Below are 25,627 nucleotides of genomic sequence, written 5' to 3' on the forward strand. Positions count from 1 at the left end.
AAAGACTATTGTATCGTTAAAAATTATTTTTTTATTTTGTACAAACAAAATAAATATATTGAAAATTATAAAAACAATTACAAAAAGCATACTTCAGAAGTTAATTTAGTATGAAAAACGTAAATTATTTGAGTAGCCCAAAATATAGCCAAAGATACAGCACCACAGCACTAGCGAAAATGTAAATTTGCGGACTGGAATTTTTTCGGATAACCGACTTTCGGATAAACGACGCTGTACTGTACTTTGCAAAAAATGTATTTCTTTTTATTGAAAATAAGTAACTTGATCTATAATTTATACTTTTTCACACATTATGAATTTTTGTGTATGATTCATTATTCTTATTATAAAAAAAACACCACTTAAGTTATAAAATATCAACATTTTCTAAAAGAGATAACGGGAAAATCCAAATGAATCATTTTCTATTACTCGTATTTTACAACTTCAACGCGATAAATAAATAAGTAATACTTGAAAAGATTAAGAAAAGTGTTCGTAATGGACGAATATTTAAAAATATATATTATAATAATAATAGGGCTTCTGATTTAACTACACTTAATTATACTTCCTTTCGCCATCTTATCTATTTTAACTGGAGTACAGTAATTGAGTTATTGATAAGTCGTTGAAGTTATCAGACAGAAATAGAGAGAAAAAATATAAACAAGCTTTTAAACGCATATGATAAATTATTAAATTTATTTAAAGCAGGTACTATATTCGTAAAATGTTAAATGCCAGACAAATTATAAAAGTAACAAAAATTTTTTCCCCTATTTTATCCAATCTTTATATTATTTTAAACATTTAATTCCTTACATTTCCACTTCATTAAATTTTAATCTTTATATTCATATTTGTTCCGCTTCCTCTTGCTTTATTTCCTCCTTAAACTTTAATTAATTAATGCCAGGAAAATGGCTTCACAAGACTGGTTAATTAAGAAAACCAATGACAACGTTCCTTGTATGTAAAATGAGTCTTGTATTGGCTTATTGTCCCACCCTTTTAACTACTTCCTCCTTATTGCCAGGTATTAAATAAATTATTGTGCGCCAAATCAGACAATAAAAATTACACTATCGGTACTTTCACACATTTATATTCAATAGAAAGCAACGAAAATCATGTGTAAAATACTCATGTTGGGAGCCTTATTGTTAATGTGTAAGTAATTTTTTAATTACCTCTTTCTGTTATATTAATAAACGCGTGTAAACAATTAAATTTTACTGCGAAAAAAGGCAAAGTGTGCTTAGTTTAACCTGTCAGCAAAACGGTGTATATATTCGTGTTATCATTAACAGAATAGAGAGAGAAAGTTTCATAACAGATGAGAACACAGCAGACACGAGGCGTTAGCGTATCTTATGGAATTCGCATTCATTCTTTTGTTAAAATGTTAGCCAATTGATTTTTATTTCTTGGTTTGTTTTACTAACTTGTTTCTTGAAAATTAGCCACAAATCTTCAAACGTGTTCCTATCTGGAAAATTGACAGCCAGTCAACAATTTAAGTGTTGTGGTTTCTCGATCATGCAGCAGTAAAAGCCGTAGTATAAGCATTACCATCATCCTGTTGAAGTCAATTTCATTAGCTAATCGATCGAGAGACAGGGAGGAGGCTGTCATTTAAGTCTCTACTACTCAACTGTTTTAACGCTGATTCATAAGGAACTCTCTCACTTACGCCAGTAATACTGTATTTCTGTATCTTTATTGGATACTTAACTTTCTACAATCTGTAGTTTTTTCTCTTTTAGCCATTTTGATCGAAACTTGCTTACCAATCTATTCATCCCACGGAATTGTAGCCATTGTGTGTCTTTCTGCTCGTTAAACCTTGATATCTGGGATAAATATGCGATCTTTTCTACCCGACGTAATCTTTCGTCTTCCATATCTCTTCGACATAATACATTAAATGGAATCGCAGAGCCTAAGGAAGAACCAGACTGAAGATTTGGAAATGGAAAGGTTTTTCCCAATTTCTCTTATCGGGATACTTGCTACATGGTTTTCGACTGTGTTTCCCGTGTTTGGCAGTACAAAAATTAATGTTTGTACCATTTGCGGGTGCCTTTTCTGTTTCACATTGTGGTAAATGATTGCGCCCGCACTCATTTGCTACAATGAGAAGCAAGGAATTGTAGTATAAAACTACAGGGATAGACGAAGTTGCTACCGTTGCCAATATTGCATGAACTTCAAGGCCAGAGCTTTTACTACATGTAAAATCTTTACACGTGACTTCTGCAAAAATACTTCAATTTCATATAATTTTTTGTAATGCCAATAACATTAAATCTTCCTCTTCCTAATTTGCGTTGCCTCTACCTCCTCAATTACGACATTTTTTCATGAATTCTTACTTTCCTGGGATGGAGTGTACGATCTTTTAGGTCATAAGCAAGGTATTATGAACAATACAATTGTATTTCAGCAAGCACTGTTGTAAAGACCACAAGCCCAAATAACAATTAAAATCCTTAAAACACAATGAACTCATTTAACAATTAATATCACTGCACCAAAAAGCCACATTGTTTTAATATTTCTTATGCAATGCGTGTAAAATGTTAAGTGTAACAGCTAATAAAGTAAACAATACTTATTAGGGATGGTTTTATAAATTTGGCATCTGACAAAAGCTATAATACACAGTAATAATTTTTTGCCTCCATTAAAAGTATTTAGCCTAATTGTTTACATGCAGCAAAAATTATTAATTTAAAATAACATGTTATAATAATGCAGTTTTATTTCTTTTGATATTTAAAGCAAATGCGATGGCTTAAAAGTTAGTTTTCTATAATGATTCTATCACCTCGTTGAAGGTGAATCAATTCAGCTGTCTCAATTGTTCTTAAATTAAACGTACCTAAAATAATCGTAAAATACTTTTAGTTAACTAATTTTCGGTCCACCCTGTATAATTATATACATAGTTTCCTCGCATGGCGATTCAGTTATTGTTTATTTGTTCTTTTAATTAAACACAGAGCAATTCCTGGACACATACGATCATTAAAATTAAACAGTTACTTACTTGGTGAACTGACTTTTGGAACCTCAATATTAGTTCGTCACACAGATATATAAACTACAAATAGAATTTTTAGTGAAGTTTCGTGTTTTTCAATCGCATTGTTTTACATTTTTTATAAAAAACAATGTCGTAACAAGGTATTTAACAACTCACGTTACTGCCATTATTTATTTATGTATCGTTATACAGGTGTAAAAGTCGAAGGTTGGAGTTTTCCGCGTTCATATCCTGTCAACAGATGGAACTGTACCTACCCATGTTATTACGATGAAGATGATACGAGAGAATGTAGGAAATTATGCCTGAAATTAGGAGGATGCAACGGTTATTGTTACTGGTTTGCTTGTTACTGTGTGAACCTGCCTGAAAGTGTTAAACAGATAAAACATCAGGGGATGTTTGGTTGTAGTAATGGTCGTGGGTGGTATGGTAAATGATCTACCACCGTAAAACCCTCATTTTCAAGCAGAAATTCTTCAAAACAGATTCTGCCCCTTATGATAGTAGCACTTCGTCGTCTATTACTGTTACTGTTATTATCTAAAAGAAACTCTTTCTCATTTTACAAATATTTAACCATACATTATATTAATTCAATTGAATAATGTATTGCTTTTAGCTTTTTATGTTATTTTACCCTTAGTGTATATCAATTAGACACATATACACTAGGGCTTATCACACCAATTAATAACCGGTAACTGGTGTGATAAGCCATTATGTATATTTGTCTAATTGATATACACTAAGAGTAAAAAAATAAATAAAATTATATTACTTGTTATAAAGAATATGTATGATGAGCTTGAGTTTTATTTTGTTAAACATTTCGATAATATACTAAATAAAATCTGATATTGTAACTACTAACTTTTCTGTATTATTTTAATGTGTATATATGCATATATATTTATTATAGATACACATATATTTATAAATACTGTACATACCTGCGTATTTATACAACCAAATTTCGATTTATCGCCTTCCTCTAAAGCAAGATTGTCTTTTTACTAACACAAAGTTTAAATGTTCTGCATGTGTGATTCAATACAAAAAAGCAGCTTTAATAAAACTGCATTTATCACTAAATCAAATGATTTTTTTTAAACGCTGAAATACCAAACAATTAGAATTGTATAAAAGTTATCGTTTAAGTACTGCAGTTACAAATATAAAACTTTTTCACTAATTTGTATTAGTGATTTCAATATCAATCCCATATATTGTAATAGTTATAAAGTCTCTCATAACCTCACTTAATGTGGCCTAAACACCACCCACACTAAGTATACAAAAGGAAACAGTTATCATTAAAATTACAAGGGAAAAGATAATAGGGGATGATGATTAAATTTGTTATATTTAGTCGAACGTTGATTTACCGTCACCATTCATTCGCTTATGAAATTGCCACGTAATGGAGTGTTGTATACTTAGCAATCATTTTTACATACTATATTTCGAGTGTTTGAATGTCAGATAATTGCATGGTTATACTAGTTTGCAATGAAAATAAAACAATACATTTAATAATTCACCTATAATGAAGGGTTTATTTAATACATGTAGTGAGGGGTCATTAACATTGGTTAGGAAGGAGCTAAATATAGGTTTGCTGTATTGTGTATGGCAAATAAAAAGCATGTAAGGAAAAATAAAATTTACCTGTACGATTCTTGATAATGATAACAAAAAAGCATTTCTCATCCCTCAGGAGCCGAGGCTATCCAAACAAAACAATGGCATAAATAATGGAATAAGTTAACCATCCAGCAATGTTAAAGTTAAAGTAATGTTGACTTGACTAAAGAAACAGAATTACAAGTGAGAAGCCATCATCGTAATCTCTCTTATCTAAAGATAAGAGAGGTGAATACGTAACACGTATTAGTCTTTTAGTCACACGTGTTACGATTATAATATTTACACCACGTGAATAGCAAAGATAGCAAAGTTACCTGTTTATCTATACCAATACAGTTTCGGGGTGGATAGTTTTAGTTTCGTTTTCTGTTTGATGATTTTTTCGTCTTCCTTTCTCACTGACTGCAGCGAAAATATATCAATAAAATCTTGTTTTTTGTAATTGTCAAGTACTGGAGCATATCAAAATCAAAAAAGGACGAAGAGTAGAGGTAATTGCAATGTTTTAATTATAATTTCTACAACGTAAGTTATCAATACTAACCATTAATAAAAGAATTAATTTCTTATTTTCTCATATTGTATTTTAATATGTAAACAAAATAAGTATTTGTGAACGAACTATTTCGAATTTTCTACTGCAAGTTATACAAACCGCATGTCATTCTATTGTACAGAACTCTCAACATTTTAGGACCATTTTATAAGCCCTTCTATCCTGTGGCCACTAAGAGGGCCACTTATATCGACCATTTTGTTTTAGGCTAGGCCGAAAATGAGTTGGAAAGTGGGGCCGACGCATTTAAAGCCCATTTCGAAAAATCCTTGTGTTTATTTCACTCTTTAGGAATCCATCCCGGGTCCTAAAGCAGTAGGCTGCCATCTTAATTAAACAGCCGTATAGCTTCGTACACACATTTTAGGACTGTAACTAAAGGTTTACTTCGATCTATAACATGAAATCTTTTTCAAATAATATATATTTTATTAATTAAATTTGTATCACCTATTTATTCAATTAATCAATGTAATTCATTCTAGCAGATAATTTATTTTGAATAACATGCATACGTTTACATTTTAGATAAGATAATATCGATATATTCAGATAAAAAAAGCACATCTTTAAAACTTTGATCTTCGTATTGAAATATGGAGGAAAGTCAGGTAAAGATAATATTATTTGTGACATAAAAAAAATACATAAAAGACTATTCTATTTATACAAGTTACATTATAGGCATTTCAATTATGTCATCAACCATAAGCTTTATTTAATCGTGCAACTAAAACAATTACTGTATAATCACAGAATTTAGCAAACATCTCAATTGTTAAACCTAATAAATAATGTTCAATATTCCTTATATGTCTATTTTATCCTCAAATTATAAAGGAAAACAAATAACAAATGATTGGATTTTGACTTATTTATTGTTTATTATTTATTGTTCCATGTTATAATAGTTCTTTATTAATAAAAACGATGTAACACCTTAAGTTCCTCTTGACTAACTGCAAGTACACGATTTTATGTTAATTATTTNATGTATAATAAAGTTGTGATTGTTGCAAGTAACATTATTTATCTAATAATTTTTTAACACTAATATTAGTTTGTGATACATAATATATTATTTTTTCTGCCATAATAACTAACTTTTTTCTGCACCCTTAAACAACCTATCGCGTACCCCTAGGGGTACGCGTACCACAGGTTGGAAATCGCTGTTTTACAATATAAAATTAAATAATTCATTACAATCAAAGTTGAAAATACATAAAAACAAGTTTATGGAAATCACGTGTCCAGTGGTAAGACAATCGATTTGATTTCATTCGAAAATATCTCCTGTTAACAATTAAACAACAAACAATTTTTTTACGTACGTTTGTTGCTTGTATGTTTTTGTAGAATGGTCAGAATGAGAGTATCAAATATTTGTATAATTGATAATTAGTCTGATTACTTTACTTATCGGTGATACAGAAATTCGCATTTGTTAGCGATTCGTATTTGTAGTTTTTCTTGATACGAAGTTTTTCGTAAGTCCGAAGTATTTAAAATGCTGAGCGAAAACTTACCAGGAAAAAAGAAAAGTGTGGATTTTAGCGAGAGATGAGGCTAGGCAAGGAGCAAAATGGATACAGGATTAACCAAGAAAATACCTTTTATCATTGTGTTTATCGTGACGAAACTACTGTTATGAATTGTCTGTATTGAGAAGAAGTATCGAACGTCACTGGTTTTTGTACGACTCAAAAAATATAATAAAATAGAATTAAGTTCTTCCGTTATATCATTCGATTCGCTTTGCTTCTTTCACTTTTTTCCTGTATGGACTATTTACAATGAGAATTTCGTGACGATCGTAACGAGGAACTTTGTGATCACGTGTTCTGCTATAAGGACTCGAATGCATAAAGTGCGATTTAGTTCCTATACATATTTCGAGCCACAAATGTGTGATGAATCTATATTTATATATATATAATCGAGATAGGTTGATAATAATATTAATAAGCGGAGAGCCCAAACAGTTAAAAGTAGAAAGTTGAAATTTGGTACACAGATAGGGTACGTCACGAAAACGCACACTAAGAAGGGATTTTTCAAAATTCCTCTTCACGGGGGAAAAAACAGGATTGAGTCTTAACCCTTCCATCAACAATGGAAGTGTTAAGTAACAATAAAAGTGTTAAGTAACGATGGAATTGTTAAGAGAAAGCGACGTGCAAGACGCAGATGCAGATTTTTCGTTTTTGCGGGAAATCGAACATATTTTTAGACCCATCTAAAAATTCTCTAATCAGTCCGGAAACAGGGGGACCCAATTCTTGCATTCTGTGAAAATGGGTAAAGTTGACTATAACGTAATAATGTTAATCTTCTCTATCGTTACTTTTGCCCGAGCAATGCCGGGCCTACCGGCTAGTAAGTGAATAAGTGTAAATTCAGAAGAGATAGGACCCTGTAGTAATGTTTAGAATAAAAGAAGAAAAATGTTCGTTAAAAAATTGTAATCATTTTATTCGTTATATAAAGGAAATTCTGAAATTATTGTTTATTTTTTTTCAGATTATCATTAATATTTTACCTTCAGTTTATAATTTTTAAATTGTATTCATATACGTAATTATTAACTATAGTCTTTTGTGTTTTGGACAGAACCAGTCGTTTGAAGATCCAAGTGATATTTATTCTTATTCATCGTCGAATAAGAATAAATAAAACTTACGTGCAGCACTTTATTTGGTGGGTATTATAGTAATCAATTTTAACAATTATGTTTATTTGTTAGTAACTAAATTCACTTTAACGTAGATAATTATCATTTTATAGTGAAATTCGAATAAGAAAAATATATAATACATGGTTACCGGCTAGCACAATAGGCTATGTGATTTAAATGATTTTCGAGGGCGCAGAGTTTAAATATTTTATTTGTTTTTGCGAAATTAGATTAATTGGCAAATGAACATTTGATATTCTGCTATGAATTGTACAGTTTCTTAAAGTTAACATTAAGTAAAAATACGATAATTTAAATTACTGTATTTAAGGTATTGTATTTTTAATTCGTGTCTACTTCACGTATGAAACTGTGCCATTTCGTATCATCTGGGTATCGTGATCACCTTGAAAATGGTACGCTGAAGTAACCAAACTTTATATGGTTATCGTTTCAATGTTTCATGTATTATACGAATTGATTCATATCTATTTAGATTATCTTACGTAAGAGTTCATCACACCAAGTGCCCACTCCGAGATCGGTCTTTGCAGTGTAAGTGGTCAAGAGGAGTTAAACCCCTGGCCCTCTGCTTGTCTCACATAAGTATCATACAAACGTGCGAGGCTTTATCTACTTTCCTAGAAAGATAACGTACGAACGGTAATTATACGACATCTTATAAACGAAAAAAGACAACTTGTGCCATTATGTTTTAATTTACTGTTTACTTAATTACGTTTTAAATGAGGCAATAGAGCGAATGGTAAATAAAATACAATATTATAAACTGATTGAACCTGTGTGCAATGCTTATCGAATTACCACTCGTTACTAAAATATATAATTATTTAAATTAGCATTTTGTATTTAAATGATGATTAAACATATAATTATTTTTCATTCGTCAAAGTTGTATTAATGTAATTTTAATATTATGGTTAGAATTGATATAAATATAATTACTTATACATGAATTGGTAAGAAATATTTAATATGAATTTAGCTGTTTCTTTAAACTGACAAAGTAGTTGAAAATAAACAATATTAAACAATTTTAGTAAATTAAGAACATTAAATTGTTTTAATTATTTACAGCTTTATCGACATTTCTCAACAACGGAAAAAAAACAACGTCACGATTGCAGTTGAACCGTTTTATTTCGAAAGAACCTTTACTCTTGATTATGTCAGATATTTCTTTGAAAATTATTGGCATTATTCCATTTACATGTCCATCATCTACTTGACGACCATCGTGATCCTTCAGCATCAAATGAAAGGTCGACCTCCTTATAACTTGAAGGTGACCTTTACGATTTGGAATGGGCTTCTGGCAATTTATAGCATCTGCAGCATTTTAAGAGGAATTCCAGTTTTGTACGAAGAATTTAAGAGATTAACATTTTATGAAACTGTATGCGATAAGAAATTGATAGAATATACACCAGTGAACTTATTCTGGTTAACAATATTTGTATTTTCTAGAGTTTGGGAATTCGGAGACACAATTTGAATAATAATAAATAAACAAAATTTCATTTTTTTTCATTGTTACTATCACGTAACATTAGTTATATCATCATGGTATGCTTTATTTTAATGAGTCAAGCTATTTAATTATTATCGTCTTCATCAGTGTTTCTCAACCTCTAACGAATCGTCGCCTCGTTCAATGTAGTATCGCCTCCTTCAGTAAAACCGTTACGTAGTATCTCCCTTTTCACTTTAAAATTTCGATGCCGAAAGCCAAGGCTAACGCCAAATTCGTACTGCATCGAATAGACAATTGACTAGTGTAATGTTATTTGTTTAATTAATGTACGATATATTGAATAAAATATCTAATTATTTTAAAAAATAAAGGTTGAATTTAACGTGGCCAACGGTAATTTAAGAATAATATAATATAATATAAATAGAACTTTTAACAAAAATAAAAACTTTGTTTTTTTAAAATATATTACAGTAGAGCGTCGGTTATCCGAATCAATTGGGACTTGGGTTGTTCGGATAACTTATTTTTGGATAACCGATTATGTACGAAAAAATAGTTTAACGTATCCGATGTTGAAATTTTTCTCTGTCGCGTGTCGCTTCGCGTTGAATTTTCGTCGATGTTAAGCCTAACAAAGACTATTGTATCGTTAAAAATTATTTTTTTATTTTGTACAAACAAAATAAATATATTGAAAATTATAAAAACAATTACAAAAAGCATACTTCAGAAGTTAATTTAGTATGAAAAACGTAAATTATTTGAGTAGCCCAAAATATAGCCAAAGATACAGCACCACAGCACTAGCGAAAATGTAAATTTGCGGACTGGAATTTTTTCGGATAACCGACTTTCGGATAAACGACGCTGTACTGTACTTTGCAAAAAATGTATTTCTTTTTATTGAAAATAAGTAACTTGATCTATAATTTATACTTTTTCACACATTATGAATTTTTGTGTATGATTCATTATTCTTATTATAAAAAAAACACCACTTAAGTTATAAAATATCAACATTTTCTAAAAGAGATAACGGGAAAATCCAAATGAATCATTTTCTATTACTCGTATTTTACAACTTCAACGCGATAAATAAATAAGTAATACTTGAAAAGATTAAGAAAAGTGTTCGTAATGGACGAATATTTAAAAATATATATTATAATAATAATAGGGCTTCTGATTTAACTACACTTAATTATACTTCCTTTCGCCATCTTATCTATTTTAACTGGAGTACAGTAATTGAGTTATTGATAAGTCGTTGAAGTTATCAGACAGAAATAGAGAGAAAAAATATAAACAAGCTTTTAAACGCATATGATAAATTATTAAATTTATTTAAAGCAGGTACTATATTCGTAAAATGTTAAATGCCAGACAAATTATAAAAGTAACAAAAATTTTTTCCCCTATTTTATCCAATCTTTATATTATTTTAAACATTTAATTCCTTACATTTCCACTTCATTAAATTTTAATCTTTATATTCATATTTGTTCCGCTTCCTCTTGCTTTATTTCCTCCTTAAACTTTAATTAATTAATGCCAGGAAAATGGCTTCACAAGACTGGTTAATTAAGAAAACCAATGACAACGTTCCTTGTATGTAAAATGAGTCTTGTATTGGCTTATTGTCCCACCCTTTTAACTACTTCCTCCTTATTGCCAGGTATTAAATAAATTATTGTGCGCCAAATCAGACAATAAAAATTACACTATCGGTACTTTCACACATTTATATTCAATAGAAAGCAACGAAAATCATGTGTAAAATACTCATGTTGGGAGCCTTATTGTTAATGTGTAAGTAATTTTTTAATTACCTCTTTCTGTTATATTAATAAACGCGTGTAAACAATTAAATTTTACTGCGAAAAAAGGCAAAGTGTGCTTAGTTTAACCTGTCAGCAAAACGGTGTATATATTCGTGTTATCATTAACAGAATAGAGAGAGAAAGTTTCATAACAGATGAGAACACAGCAGACACGAGGCGTTAGCGTATCTTATGGAATTCGCATTCATTCTTTTGTTAAAATGTTAGCCAATTGATTTTTATTTCTTGGTTTGTTTTACTAACTTGTTTCTTGAAAATTAGCCACAAATCTTCAAACGTGTTCCTATCTGGAAAATTGACAGCCAGTCAACAATTTAAGTGTTGTGGTTTCTCGATCATGCAGCAGTAAAAGCCGTAGTATAAGCATTACCATCATCCTGTTGAAGTCAATTTCATTAGCTAATCGATCGAGAGACAGGGAGGAGGCTGTCATTTAAGTCTCTACTACTCAACTGTTTTAACGCTGATTCATAAGGAACTCTCTCACTTACGCCAGTAATACTGTATTTCTGTATCTTTATTGGATACTTAACTTTCTACAATCTGTAGTTTTTTCTCTTTTAGCCATTTTGATCGAAACTTGCTTACCAATCTATTCATCCCACGGAATTGTAGCCATTGTGTGTCTTTCTGCTCGTTAAACCTTGATATCTGGGATAAATATGCGATCTTTTCTACCCGACGTAATCTTTCGTCTTCCATATCTCTTCGACATAATACATTAAATGGAATCGCAGAGCCTAAGGAAGAACCAGACTGAAGATTTGGAAATGGAAAGGTTTTTCCCAATTTCTCTTATCGGGATACTTGCTACATGGTTTTCGACTGTGTTTCCCGTGTTTGGCAGTACAAAAATTAATGTTTGTACCATTTGCGGGTGCCTTTTCTGTTTCACATTGTGGTAAATGATTGCGCCCGCACTCATTTGCTACAATGAGAAGCAAGGAATTGTAGTATAAAACTACAGGGATAGACGAAGTTGCTACCGTTGCCAATATTGCATGAACTTCAAGGCCAGAGCTTTTACTACATGTAAAATCTTTACACGTGACTTCTGCAAAAATACTTCAATTTCATATAATTTTTTGTAATGCCAATAACATTAAATCTTCCTCTTCCTAATTTGCGTTGCCTCTACCTCCTCAATTACGACATTTTTTCATGAATTCTTACTTTCCTGGGATGGAGTGTACGATCTTTTAGGTCATAAGCAAGGTATTATGAACAATACAATTGTATTTCAGCAAGCACTGTTGTAAAGACCACAAGCCCAAATAACAATTAAAATCCTTAAAACACAATGAACTCATTTAACAATTAATATCACTGCACCAAAAAGCCACATTGTTTTAATATTTCTTATGCAATGCGTGTAAAATGTTAAGTGTAACAGCTAATAAAGTAAACAATACTTATTAGGGATGGTTTTATAAATTTGGCATCTGACAAAAGCTATAATACACAGTAATAATTTTTTGCCTCCATTAAAAGTATTTAGCCTAATTGTTTACATGCAGCAAAAATTATTAATTTAAAATAACATGTTATAATAATGCAGTTTTATTTCTTTTGATATTTAAAGCAAATGCGATGGCTTAAAAGTTAGTTTTCTATAATGATTCTATCACCTCGTTGAAGGTGAATCAATTCAGCTGTCTCAATTGTTCTTAAATTAAACGTACCTAAAATAATCGTAAAATACTTTTAGTTAACTAATTTTCGGTCCACCCTGTATAATTATATACATAGTTTCCTCGCATGGCGATTCAGTTATTGTTTATTTGTTCTTTTAATTAAACACAGAGCAATTCCTGGACACATACGATCATTAAAATTAAACAGTTACTTACTTGGTGAACTGACTTTTGGAACCTCAATATTAGTTCGTCACACAGATATATAAACTACAAATAGAATTTTTAGTGAAGTTTCGTGTTTTTCAATCGCATTGTTTTACATTTTTTATAAAAAACAATGTCGTAACAAGGTATTTAACAACTCACGTTACTGCCATTATTTATTTATGTATCGTTATACAGGTGTAAAAGTCGAAGGTTGGAGTTTTCCGCGTTCATATCCTGTCAACAGATGGAACTGTACCTACCCATGTTATTACGATGAAGATGATACGAGAGAATGTAGGAAATTATGCCTGAAATTAGGAGGATGCAACGGTTATTGTTACTGGTTTGCTTGTTACTGTGTGAACCTGCCTGAAAGTGTTAAACAGATAAAACATCAGGGGATGTTTGGTTGTAGTAATGGTCGTGGGTGGTATGGTAAATGATCTACCACCGTAAAACCCTCATTTTCAAGCAGAAATTCTTCAAAACAGATTCTGCCCCTTATGATAGTAGCACTTCGTCGTCTATTACTGTTACTGTTATTATCTAAAAGAAACTCTTTCTCATTTTACAAATATTTAACCATACATTATATTAATTCAATTGAATAATGTATTGCTTTTAGCTTTTTATGTTATTTTACCCTTAGTGTATATCAATTAGACACATATACACTAGGGCTTATCACACCAATTAATAACCGGTAACTGGTGTGATAAGCCATTATGTATATTTGTCTAATTGATATACACTAAGAGTAAAAAAATAAATAAAATTATATTACTTGTTATAAAGAATATGTATGATGAGCTTGAGTTTTATTTTGTTAAACATTTCGATAATATACTAAATAAAATCTGATATTGTAACTACTAACTTTTCTGTATTATTTTAATGTGTATATATGCATATATATTTATTATAGATACACATATATTTATAAATACTGTACATACCTGCGTATTTATACAACCAAATTTCGATTTATCGCCTTCCTCTAAAGCAAGATTGTCTTTTTACTAACACAAAGTTTAAATGTTCTGCATGTGTGATTCAATACAAAAAAGCAGCTTTAATAAAACTGCATTTATCACTAAATCAAATGATTTTTTTTAAACGCTGAAATACCAAACAATTAGAATTGTATAAAAGTTATCGTTTAAGTACTGCAGTTACAAATATAAAACTTTTTCACTAATTTGTATTAGTGATTTCAATATCAATCCCATATATTGTAATAGTTATAAAGTCTCTCATAACCTCACTTAATGTGGCCTAAACACCACCCACACTAAGTATACAAAAGGAAACAGTTATCATTAAAATTACAAGGGAAAAGATAATAGGGGATGATGATTAAATTTGTTATATTTAGTCGAACGTTGATTTACCGTCACCATTCATTCGCTTATGAAATTGCCACGTAATGGAGTGTTGTATACTTAGCAATCATTTTTACATACTATATTTCGAGTGTTTGAATGTCAGATAATTGCATGGTTATACTAGTTTGCAATGAAAATAAAACAATACATTTAATAATTCACCTATAATGAAGGGTTTATTTAATACATGTAGTGAGGGGTCATTAACATTGGTTAGGAAGGAGCTAAATATAGGTTTGCTGTATTGTGTATGGCAAATAAAAAGCATGTAAGGAAAAATAAAATTTACCTGTACGATTCTTGATAATGATAACAAAAAAGCATTTCTCATCCCTCAGGAGCCGAGGCTATCCAAACAAAACAATGGCATAAATAATGGAATAAGTTAACCATCCAGCAATGTTAAAGTTAAAGTAATGTTGACTTGACTAAAGAAACAGAATTACAAGTGAGAAGCCATCATCGTAATCTCTCTTATCTAAAGATAAGAGAGGTGAATACGTAACACGTATTAGTCTTTTAGTCACACGTGTTACGATTATAATATTTACACCACGTGAATAGCAAAGATAGCAAAGTTACCTGTTTATCTATACCAATACAGTTTCGGGGTGGATAGTTTTAGTTTCGTTTTCTGTTTGATGATTTTTTCGTCTTCCTTTCTCACTGACTGCAGCGAAAATATATCAATAAAATCTTGTTTTTTGTAATTGTCAAGTACTGGAGCATATCAAAATCAAAAAAGGACGAAGAGTAGAGGTAATTGCAATGTTTTAATTATAATTTCTACAACGTAAGTTATCAATACTAACCATTAATAAAAGAATTAATTTCTTATTTTCTCATATTGTATTTTAATATGTAAACAAAATAAGTATTTGTGAACGAACTATTTCGAATTTTCTACTGCAAGTTATACAAACCGCATGTCATTCTATTGTACAGAACTCTCAACATTTTAGGACCATTTTATAAGCCCTTCTATCCTGTGGCCACTAAGAGGGCCACTTATATCGACCATTTTGTTTTAGGCTAGGCCGAAAATGAGTTGGAAAGTGGGGCCGACGCATTTAAAGCCCATTTCGAAAAATCCTTGTGTTTATTTCACTCTTTAGGAATCCATCCCGGGTCCTAAAGCAGTAGGCTGCCATCTTAATTAAACAGCCGTATAGCTTCGTACACACATTTTAGGACTGTAACTAAAGGTTTACTTCGATCTATAACATGAAATCTTTTTCAAATAATATATATTTTATTAATTAAATTTGTATCACCTATTTATTCAATTAATCAATGTAATTCATTCTAGCAGATAATTTATTTTGAATAACATGCATACGTTTACATTTTAGATAAGATAATATCGATATATTCAGATAAAAAAAGCACATCTTTAAAACTTTGATCTTCGTATTGAAATATGGAGGAAAGTCAGGTAAAGATAATATTATTTGTGACATAAAAAAAATACATAAAAGACTATTCTATTTATACAAGTTACATTATAGGCATTTCAATTATGTCATCAACCATAAGCTTTATTTAATCGTGCAACTAAAACAATTACTGTATAATCACAGAATTTAGCAAACATCTCAATTGTTAAACCTAATAAATAATGTTCAATATTCCTTATATGTCTATTTTATCCTCAAATTATAAAGGAAAACAAATAACAAATGATTGGATTTTGACTTATTTATTGTTTATTATTTATTGTTCCATGTTATAATAGTTCTTTATTAATAAAAACGATGTAACACCTTAAGTTCCTCTTGACTAACTGCAAGTACACGATTTTATGTTAATTATTTTGTTATACAGCATACATATTTGTCGTATGACCTTATAATAAATATTAAAATTAATTCTATAATATTTTAATTATTTTAACATTACAGGAATTGGAAAGTTTGGCCTTAAATGCAGCTACAGAAAAAATAGCAGACAGTAATTATTTTTTAAAATATACAATAAATCTCTACAAGAAGATAAAAACATTATTTTATAATATATTTTATCACTATTATTACGTATTAATATAAAAGACTCAACCGTCCATGTAGGAAATGTTATTAATATACAACAACCATCCAGTTCAACTGATAAAAATGATTCAGGTAATTGCAAAGAATATAAGCTGAAGTATCTTTTTTAAAATAAAGAATGTGAAGTGAATTAATAATAATATTTGCCAGTAATTTTTGTTTAGAAAAGGTCTTTATATAAGACATGGTATATTTATCTACTGACTTTTATTGTTAAAGCACAAATATATAAGTTAGAATTAAGAGTATGGTTTGTCTAGTAGATAGCAATATCTTCATATTTTATTAATTAAATTTATTTGTTTAAGTAATTTTTTTAAGTCTTCAAGCGAAAATACCCCTATTGTAGCTTAATGACCAATCATAAATACATCCTACATAAGAACATTTGTTCCACAGTAATGTCAATCAGCCTAGGAACAACAACTAATCCATATTATTTATTATTCTGGTTGAAAGTTTAGTTCCTATTTTTAAAATACTTTACACTTGCTATAAAGTAATGAATTTTTGGATATATTTTGAATTTACACAAGCAGTGTTTAAATTAATAATTTTTAATTTTTTAAGTATAATAAAAACTATAGAAATATTATATTTATATGTATAATATTTTTCATAATATTTTCAGATACAGAGAGAGTCTTTAATGAATTGTTAAAAGACTAAAAATGCTTACTTAAAATCTTTATGGAGTGAAAGAAGTAAAGACTCTCCCTTAAAAGACTACTTTGTCCAACTTACAGTTCAAAAAGCTGATTTATTAGGGGAAAAGGCAGGAAAAACTATTCATTTTACAGAGATTTTTCCAAAATCAATCGATGAACATGTTGTAATGTTAGTCACTGGTGATCCCGGTTATGGCAAAACTACCTTTTGTAAAAAAATAGCTTATGATTGGGGTATCGATACATCCCGTACCGAATACTTAGGACATTATGATTTTACTGTCGTCCTTATTTTGCGAGAATTAGAGAAGAAAAGTATAACAGATGAGATTCTCCAATGTATCTGTGAAAATACCGATTCTAGTTCTAAAAAGACGTTAAGAAAAAGTGAATTTAATTTGTTAATCATTCTGGATGGATTTGACGAAACACATGTTAAAGATTCAATTATACATTTTATTGAAAAAGATTCATTCCGTATTTCTAAAGAAATGACAATTCGTGTTACTTGCCGTCCTCGCGCTGCCGAAAATATAAGAAAATACGTAAATATGAGATTCATTTTTCAAGGATTCTCACAACAGAAAGAAAAGTATATTAAATTGATTATTAATGATGATAACGGCAAGCGAGATAAACTTTTAAACTTGATAGAATTCAGGGATTTTCACTGTTCCTTAGCTGAATGTCATTAATGTTGCATATATTATGCTGTCTACCACAAACGAAATACTTTTACAAAATACAAACAATAACAGATTTGTTCATTCAAATCTTTTGTCTTATTTTTCCCATATAACTTTTTATCATAAGAGAAAAACATAGTTTGAAGAAAGGAAAGTTTTTGTATGAAGAGGACTTACTAGTTACATTGGAAAACATATATATGGAGAAATTATCTACACCGAATAAAAAAGATATATCTAGATCTATGTACGGGTTTTACAAATTCCAAACATTACCAGAAAAACAGTTAAACAAACAGTTTCTAAAAGAAAAAGACTATCAATTTATATTAGGACTAGATATTATTTCAATGTATTTTGAGGTAGATAAAATCACTTGTTTCGATTTTATACTTGGAATCTTTCTCCACTTTATTATCGGTCTTTCTTATTACCATTTAATACAACTCCCTCGAAATGATCGTAACGATTTTCTATTTATAATCTTTTTAAGTAGTCTTTGTGGAGATGAAAAATTACTAAATGAATTTTTGTACGCTATTCGAGAGACTGTTTGTTATCTTCTAATTTGGTTTGAATGTGTTAATGAAATTAAAAATATAACCAACAAACAATTATTCTGTTCAAATGCCAAAGTATGTTTTGATTTTACCTGTCTAGAAATGAGGACAATTATATTGAAGCTACGTTTCTCGAGAATCTTGCAGTAATTCCAAAAGATCTTCAACGAGAAATAAAAATCTTGTTGCTCTTCTTAGTAAGGATAATTTCATCGGAGAAGTCAAATGCTTGGTTTCTACTAAACAATATTTGCGTCTAAAACAGTGTTTCTTAACGGGGGCGATATATGCCCCCATGTTGGCGTTTTTCCATATTGAGGAGGCGAATAGTAACAATTTATAGGGGAGATCGGGGCAACTTCGGCAAGCGGGGCAAGTTTGTCAAGCGCTTTTTTTAAAAAACAAATTAAAAGGAGACTTTGGTTATAGGTTAGGCAGTTGAGTTTTATTAGTGGCTTGTTGAGTGTAGTGTTTTTATTGTTCTCCAACAAGCGTAGTTGAATTATCAAGCAAATTTTCATTTTCGTTCAATTCCATATAATATTTTTTTTCCATTTATATTGAATTGGCAGGTTTTGTTATAATTCCATGATAACGAAAGTTACTTTTCCTGTTAGAAGGATGTAACTTCAACTTATTCACGTGGCCAGATCGTGGCTTGGCATTCTGTTCTCAGGGTTGTACTTAATGTTTCGAAATCATGACTAGCGGGGTAAGATCGGCAACATAAAGCCACATTAGAAGCAAAGGATAAAAATCAAACAGATGATAAATGAAAACATGTTTGCATTTGTTATTCATGTATATATGTCTTTGAACTTGCATTTCGTTGTAATAATATTAAATGGGTGTTGGATTTGTATTTCTTTGTTTTAATAGTGAATTCCAACTTATACATTGTTAATAACATAATTTTATATACGTGCCTATCTTGCCCCATTACTGTTGCCCCTATACCAGGGGCAACTTTAATAAAAATAATTAAAATAATTACAACTTTACAAAAAGAGAGAAGTTGCCGATCTTGCCCCTATACCCGGGGCAACTTCGTCAATTTCTCTCTTCTTGTAAAGTTGTAATTATTTTAATTATTTTTATTTCCAAACTGATTTTAACCAGTTCTATAGTAAGGTAACATTCCAATAGACAATATGCAAAGCTTTTTTTTCAGTTTACAGCAGTATTTATTACACAAAATTTAAGTAAAGCTTAACATGCCGATCTTGCCCCGATCTCCCCTATATTAGAGAGCGAAAAACAATTTACTGGCTGATATAGTAGAACATTATATTAAGAAAAATTAGATATTTTATTCGTTATATCGTACAATAATTAAACAAATACTAGTAACTAGTCTATTCAATGCAGTACGAATTTGGCGTAAGTCTTGGCCCTCGGCATCGGAATTTTGTAGTGAAAGGGGCGATACTACGTTGAAGGAAGCAACGATTCGTAAGAGCAACTTGTCTAAAAGATAATATCAAGCTATGATCTGATGATAAATGAAATAGAAGAACAATTTATAAGTAAATATGTTCAATGCTTAATGTACTATTGTAAAGTTTTAAACGTAGGCATAAAGAATTCAAGGTAGAATTATGAAGTATAACCTGAAAATTTCGTATAATAAACTGTATTTTAACAATTGTTATTATTTTACCTGGTTTTTGTTTAGTTACGGCAACGCAACACTTGGATGATCTGACTAGGGAGGATGACTTTCGGGAAATCTTTCTAAGAATAATTGGCTTTTATTCAGGCATTACAGACGTGCAGAAAAACCGAAAAACAACACGTGTCTAGCCCGTCCTGGCGAGGCAGGAACAATCGCATAGTGTTCGGGGAACGAAACCGCTCGGCCACAGGTGAGCCTTTCACCTTATAGTTCGTTGTTTTTTATCCGAGCTTATACCCTGTCAAGTTAAATGCTGTATCTTAATAATCAGTTTTAAATATTACAATAAATAGTAAGAAGTGTTATAAAATTTATAATTTCTAATCAATAAATAATTATAAATTTTTAAAAACGAACACTTTTTTTTATTTTCCTTAAGTATTGCTTAACTAAAATTATTGCGTTACAATTGTGAAATAATATAAAACAGATAACGATATTGTATAGATTAATTATTGTCAATATAAATTAATCAATTATTTAATAAAATATAGTTAATTTTTAACTGTTTCAAATAAGACTAACAGCTAATTTCAAAAATTCCTCAACGAGTTGCTTAACTTTCCTGGTAAAAACATTTAAAATTGTATGCGCATCATCTGTTAGGAAATTTTATATAAAAACTTTTTTATATTATTAACTATCATAAAGTGGCAAAAAACTTAAATTAGAAGTAGAAACGAGTTTTATTAAACAGTGTAAATGCTAATAACAAGTAAATTCTTTATTTATTTCGTTACTACTGTAGATATGTTACGTGTCCTTTTTTATCTCTCCACATCCTCGACCTTCAACTATAAAAATTTAATAGCATCAATTCTCCATATAAACAAACATTCCTGAAATGTTTGGCATTAAATAAAATTATTAATTAAAGTAAAAAATTAAAAAAGTAATACGTGTTACGTAGTCATTTCTCTTATCTTTAGATAACAGAGGTGACTTCGTAATACATATTACTTTTTAGTCATAGGTGTTACGATCATAAGACTTGCACGACGTGATCAGCAAAGATAACAACGTTAACGGTTTCGGGGTGGATAGTTTTAGTTCCGTTTTCTGTTTGATGGTTTTTCTGTCCTCTTTTATCACTGACTGCAGCGAGAATATAAAATATTGTTTTTTTGTAATTGTGAATTAGTGGAGTCCAGCCAAAACAAAAAAGGACGAAGATTGGAGGTAATTAAAATGTTTTAATTATAATTTCTACAACATAAGTTGTTAACACTAATCATTAATAAGAAAAAATAATTTCTTAATATCTGATATTGTATTTTAATTTGTAACCGAAATAAGTATTTGTGAACGAACTATTTCGAATTTTCTACTGCAAGTTATACAAACCGCATGTCATTCTATTCTACAGAACTTTAGGACTTTTTTATAAGCTTTCCTATCACTAAAAAAGCTATTCATATCGACCATTTTGGGTTCGGCTAGGCCCACAATGAGGCGGCCGAATGGGGACCGACGTATACAAAGCCCACTTCGAAAAATCCTTGGGTTTATTCCATTCTTTAGGAATCCATTCCGGATCCTGAAGCGATAGGCTGTCATCTTAGTTACTTAGCCGTATAGCTTTATACAGATATCTTAGGACTGCTGAACACCCATGCAGAGATTGTAGCACAATTATTATTAAATTTGTATGAATAAAAGTAGCATTTATGATATTATTAGCTGTTCCTTTCCTAAATTCATATATTATTTCATCGTTCGTAGTGGCCCCAATTAAAACCATCAGATAATTACGAATTTTTAGGTTTTATTATATTTTATCGTATAATTAATAGTTAAGAAATTAATAAATTAATAGGGAATTTATGAATTTTAGATTGTTTAACAGTAGAGCGTCGATTACCCGATAGTCAATTATCGGAAAGAATTCCAGTCGACAAATTTAAACTTTCGCTAGTGCTGTGGCGCTGCAATCTTTGGCTATGTCTTGAGCTACTCAAATATTTTACGGTTTTGATAGAGGAGAAGGTGGTATTATGGAACACCAATTACATTTTAGTGAATTGTAAACGAGGTATCATAACTACACCCACATTTTTTGTGCGAAAAGTACTGGTAACTAGTAAACTAAATGTTCCTAATTGGATTTTTCGCTGGTGTAATTATAAGTATGGTTTTTGAAGGCTTTTGTACAAAAAGTCCGAAAGTAGGCTTAGAGAAAATCGGGTGGTAATATGGAACCTTACTTATATTTTCAAAAAAATGCTTTAATGTAGCCAAAAACAAATAGGAAAGGACAAAAAATGTTAAATAATTACAAAATTATTTACTCCAATGTATTTTATCGCAAAAATGCTTTTATAATAGAAAAATATGACCTCCATCAACAATATATATTCCAGCAGCTCTTTTTCGATATTCTCAGGAAGAATTGGCTTTCTACCTAGTGTCTTTTTCACAAATTGCTCTGGAGGAATGTCTGCTTGCAAATAGAAAGTTCGGAGGAGTTGAGTTCCATATTACTGTAAAAGCACCAATGGGGTCCGTATTTCACGCATCGCCATCTCGAATTAACTTATGTCTGTCAAGACCAAAATTTAAAAAACGTGAACATCACACAGATTAATATGTACCCCTAAGTCTCTGGAACGGAATACATGCACCAGTGAACCTACAACTACGCGATTTATATTTTAAAAATAATTAAATTCACTTAGCATTCAAAACTTGTGAATTTTGAAAAAAACAAATTTGCTGATTAAATACGGACAACCGTTTAACTGAAGTAAAACGGGTTTTCCCCTTGCTATGGATGTCTGCCTAGTACAGCTCAGCCACAATCCGCTACAGTTCGCCTTTATTATCAGTTCGAAATGGGGTGGTTCCATAATACCCGCAGTGTTCCATAATACCACCTTCTCCTCTACTAAATTAACTTCTGAAGTATAATTTTTTATTGTTTTTATATTTTTCAATAGATTTATTTTGTTCGCACAAAATAAAAAAATAATTTTTAACGCTTTAATAGTCTTCGTTAGGCTTAACATCGACGAAAATGTTACGCGAAGCGACAAGCAACCAAAAAAATTTTTAACATGGAATAAATTAATATATATTTTCGTATATAATCGGTTATCCGAAATATCGATTTTTTTCCCGAACATCCCCAATCCCCAATTGATTTGGATAATCGACGCTCTACTGTATTTTTTAAGAAAGAGAAATTAATCACAATTTTAGACGTGTCTATAATTATTTTCGATTTCAATTTCCTACAAAATTCCGCATCTAAAATAGCACAGTAAAAAAACATCAATTAAGCCAAATTCTTCAGGGTAATCCTTAACCCTTTCTTCCTTGCCCCAGCGAAGGGAATTTACAAAAATTCTTTTTTTGTGTACGTTCTCGTCACGTACTTTAACCATGTACCAAATTTCGACTTAAAACTCCTAATCGTTTGTACTCTGGACTTATTATTATCATCAATTCATCACAATAATACAGGGTGCAAAAGAAAGTCTTTAACCGGAAAATTCTTGCGAACGGAGAAAGCTACAGCTATACAAGTGAGGTAGCTGTATAGTAAAGCGACTATGCCCGATTTAATGCAGACGACAGCAACGACCTTAGTGGTGAAATTTGAAAAATAGACAGTGAAAATCGAAAACGAAAACAAATAGAGCAATCTTTCCCATTAGAAAGTTTCAGAGCATTAGTTATTTAGTACGAAACGACATGTGGTTCACACGGATAAAATAAATTGTCGCCTGTACACCAAAAAATGTTCGAAAACGAAGCACGCCATTTTGTGTAAACGTTTGAAAAAAATAGCCATAGGTATAAAATAAAGAAATAAACACACAATTTATTGCATAGCTGTAGTTCTCTTCGTTTCCAAGAATTTCCGGTTAAAGGACTTTCCTATGCATCCTGTATATATAAATTTAGCAGTTATTTTTATGTATGTATTCTTGAACGACACAATTAGGCACTAGACTACCCTATCATTTAATTTACTTCTATTTGTTTTAAGTACTTGAAAATAACAAATTAATTCATAAGTTTTAAGTGGTTTCAAGAAAACAAAATTGAAATATTAATTTAATTTTAAAAAGTTTAGTAGTAAGTAAAAGTTTCTTCGATCTAAAAAATAAAATCTTTTTCATATAATATAAACTCTATTAATTAAATTTGTAACATCTATTTATTCATTTCGTCAATGTAATTATCTATATATTTAGATTAAAAAGCAGATCTTTTAAACTTTGATCCTCTTACTGAAATATGGCGGAAAGTCAGGTAATATTAATTTTTTTATTGATAAATTTAATATTATTTGAGACAATAAAAAAATACATAAAAGACAATTCTATCTACACAAGTTACAACAACGATTATAAAGATTACATTATGGGCATTTCAGTCGTGTCAACAATCATAAGCTTTATTCAGTCGTGCAACTAAAATAATTACTGTATAATCACAGAATTTAGAAAACATCTCAGCTGTTAAACGTGATAAATAGTGTTTAAAATTCTATATACATCTATCTTCTCATGAAATTATTAAGCGAAACAAATAACAAATGATTGGATTTTGACTTAATTATTGTTTATTATTTATTGTTTCCTGCTACAATAGTTCTTTATAAATAAAAACGATGTAACACCTTAAGATTCTCTTGACTAACTGCAAGTACACGATTTTAAGTTAATAATTATGTATTATAGCATACATCTTTGTCTTACGACTTTATAATAGACTAGCTGCAAGGACCCGCTTCGCTGGGTTTTTAAAAAGTAACGATAGTGAAGATTAATTAAGATAATCACATTATAGCCAATCTTACCCGTTTTCACAGAATGCAAGAATTAGGTCCTCCGTTTCCAGACAAATTAGAGACCTGCTCCCGATTTTATTTCTGGACGTCTCCTGTTCACGTCCAGTCAAACAAACTATTTTCAACGTTTCTGAAACTTTACAATCGTTCTATAATCGAACCAATATTCGAATTTGTTTGAATTTAATTTGAACAAATTCGAACAAAACATTCGAAATACAAAGCCACTTTCAACCACTTTCAAGCCCATATCTCCCGCACCCTTATAGCTATCGAGACGCAACCACCATAGTGCACGAATGGAGACCTGGGGCTACTACCACATACAAACGCCATTCATGTGCGATGTGTAGTTTTGGCGGAAAAGTGAAATATAGGGACATACATGTCCATATATATATATAGATATATAATATATATTAATTTAATATATAATATATATATATATATTATAATTAATTCTATAACATTTTAATTAATATACAGTAGAGCGTCGATTATCAGAATCAATTGGAGACTGGGGTTGTTGTAAAGATCGATGTTTCGGATAACCGATTATGCACGAAAAAATATATTAATTTATTCCATCTTGACATTTTTCTCCGTTGCGTGTCGCTTCGCGTTGAATTTTCGTCGATTTTAAGCCTAACGAAGACTATTGTATCGTTAAAAATTATTTTTTTATT

The 25,627-nt window shown here is 30.3% G+C and overlaps 2 protein-coding genes across 5 annotated transcripts in view; both read left to right on the plus strand.

The window, feature by feature from the left end:
- Positions 1 to 8,910: 8,910 nt before the first annotated feature.
- Positions 8,911 to 9,454, plus strand: LOC111631306 (putative fatty acid elongation protein 4). Its single transcript, XM_023375529.1, has 2 exons — positions 8,911 to 8,918; positions 9,037 to 9,454. The coding sequence occupies exons 1-2, from the start codon at positions 8,911 to 8,913 to the stop codon at positions 9,452 to 9,454; spliced, it is 426 nt and encodes a 141-aa protein (XP_023231297.1).
- An 11,613-nt stretch (positions 9,455 to 21,067) lies between these two features.
- LOC111631318 overlaps positions 21,068 to 25,627 on the plus strand; it is a 15,648-nt gene continuing 11,088 nt past the window's right edge. For 2 of the 4 annotated variants that reach the window (XM_023375538.1, XM_023375558.1), the window contains exon 1: positions 21,068 to 21,322. Coding sequence is in view for 1 of the 4 variants with exons in the window: in XM_023375546.1 (XP_023231314.1) it covers positions 24,386 to 24,400 (15 nt within the window). In the remaining 3 variants the exon portion in view is untranslated. Of the gene's footprint in view, positions 21,323 to 24,342; positions 24,401 to 25,627 lie in introns of all 4 variants that reach the window. The other 2 variants (XM_023375546.1, XM_023375565.1) reach the window with 2 other exon arrangements.

Source organism: Centruroides sculpturatus, unplaced genomic scaffold (genome assembly GCF_000671375.1).
Source record: "Centruroides sculpturatus isolate CEXI.00-Female unplaced genomic scaffold, Cexi_2.0 scaffold43, whole genome shotgun sequence".
Classification (NCBI taxonomy): Eukaryota; Metazoa; Arthropoda; class Arachnida; order Scorpiones; family Buthidae; genus Centruroides; species Centruroides sculpturatus.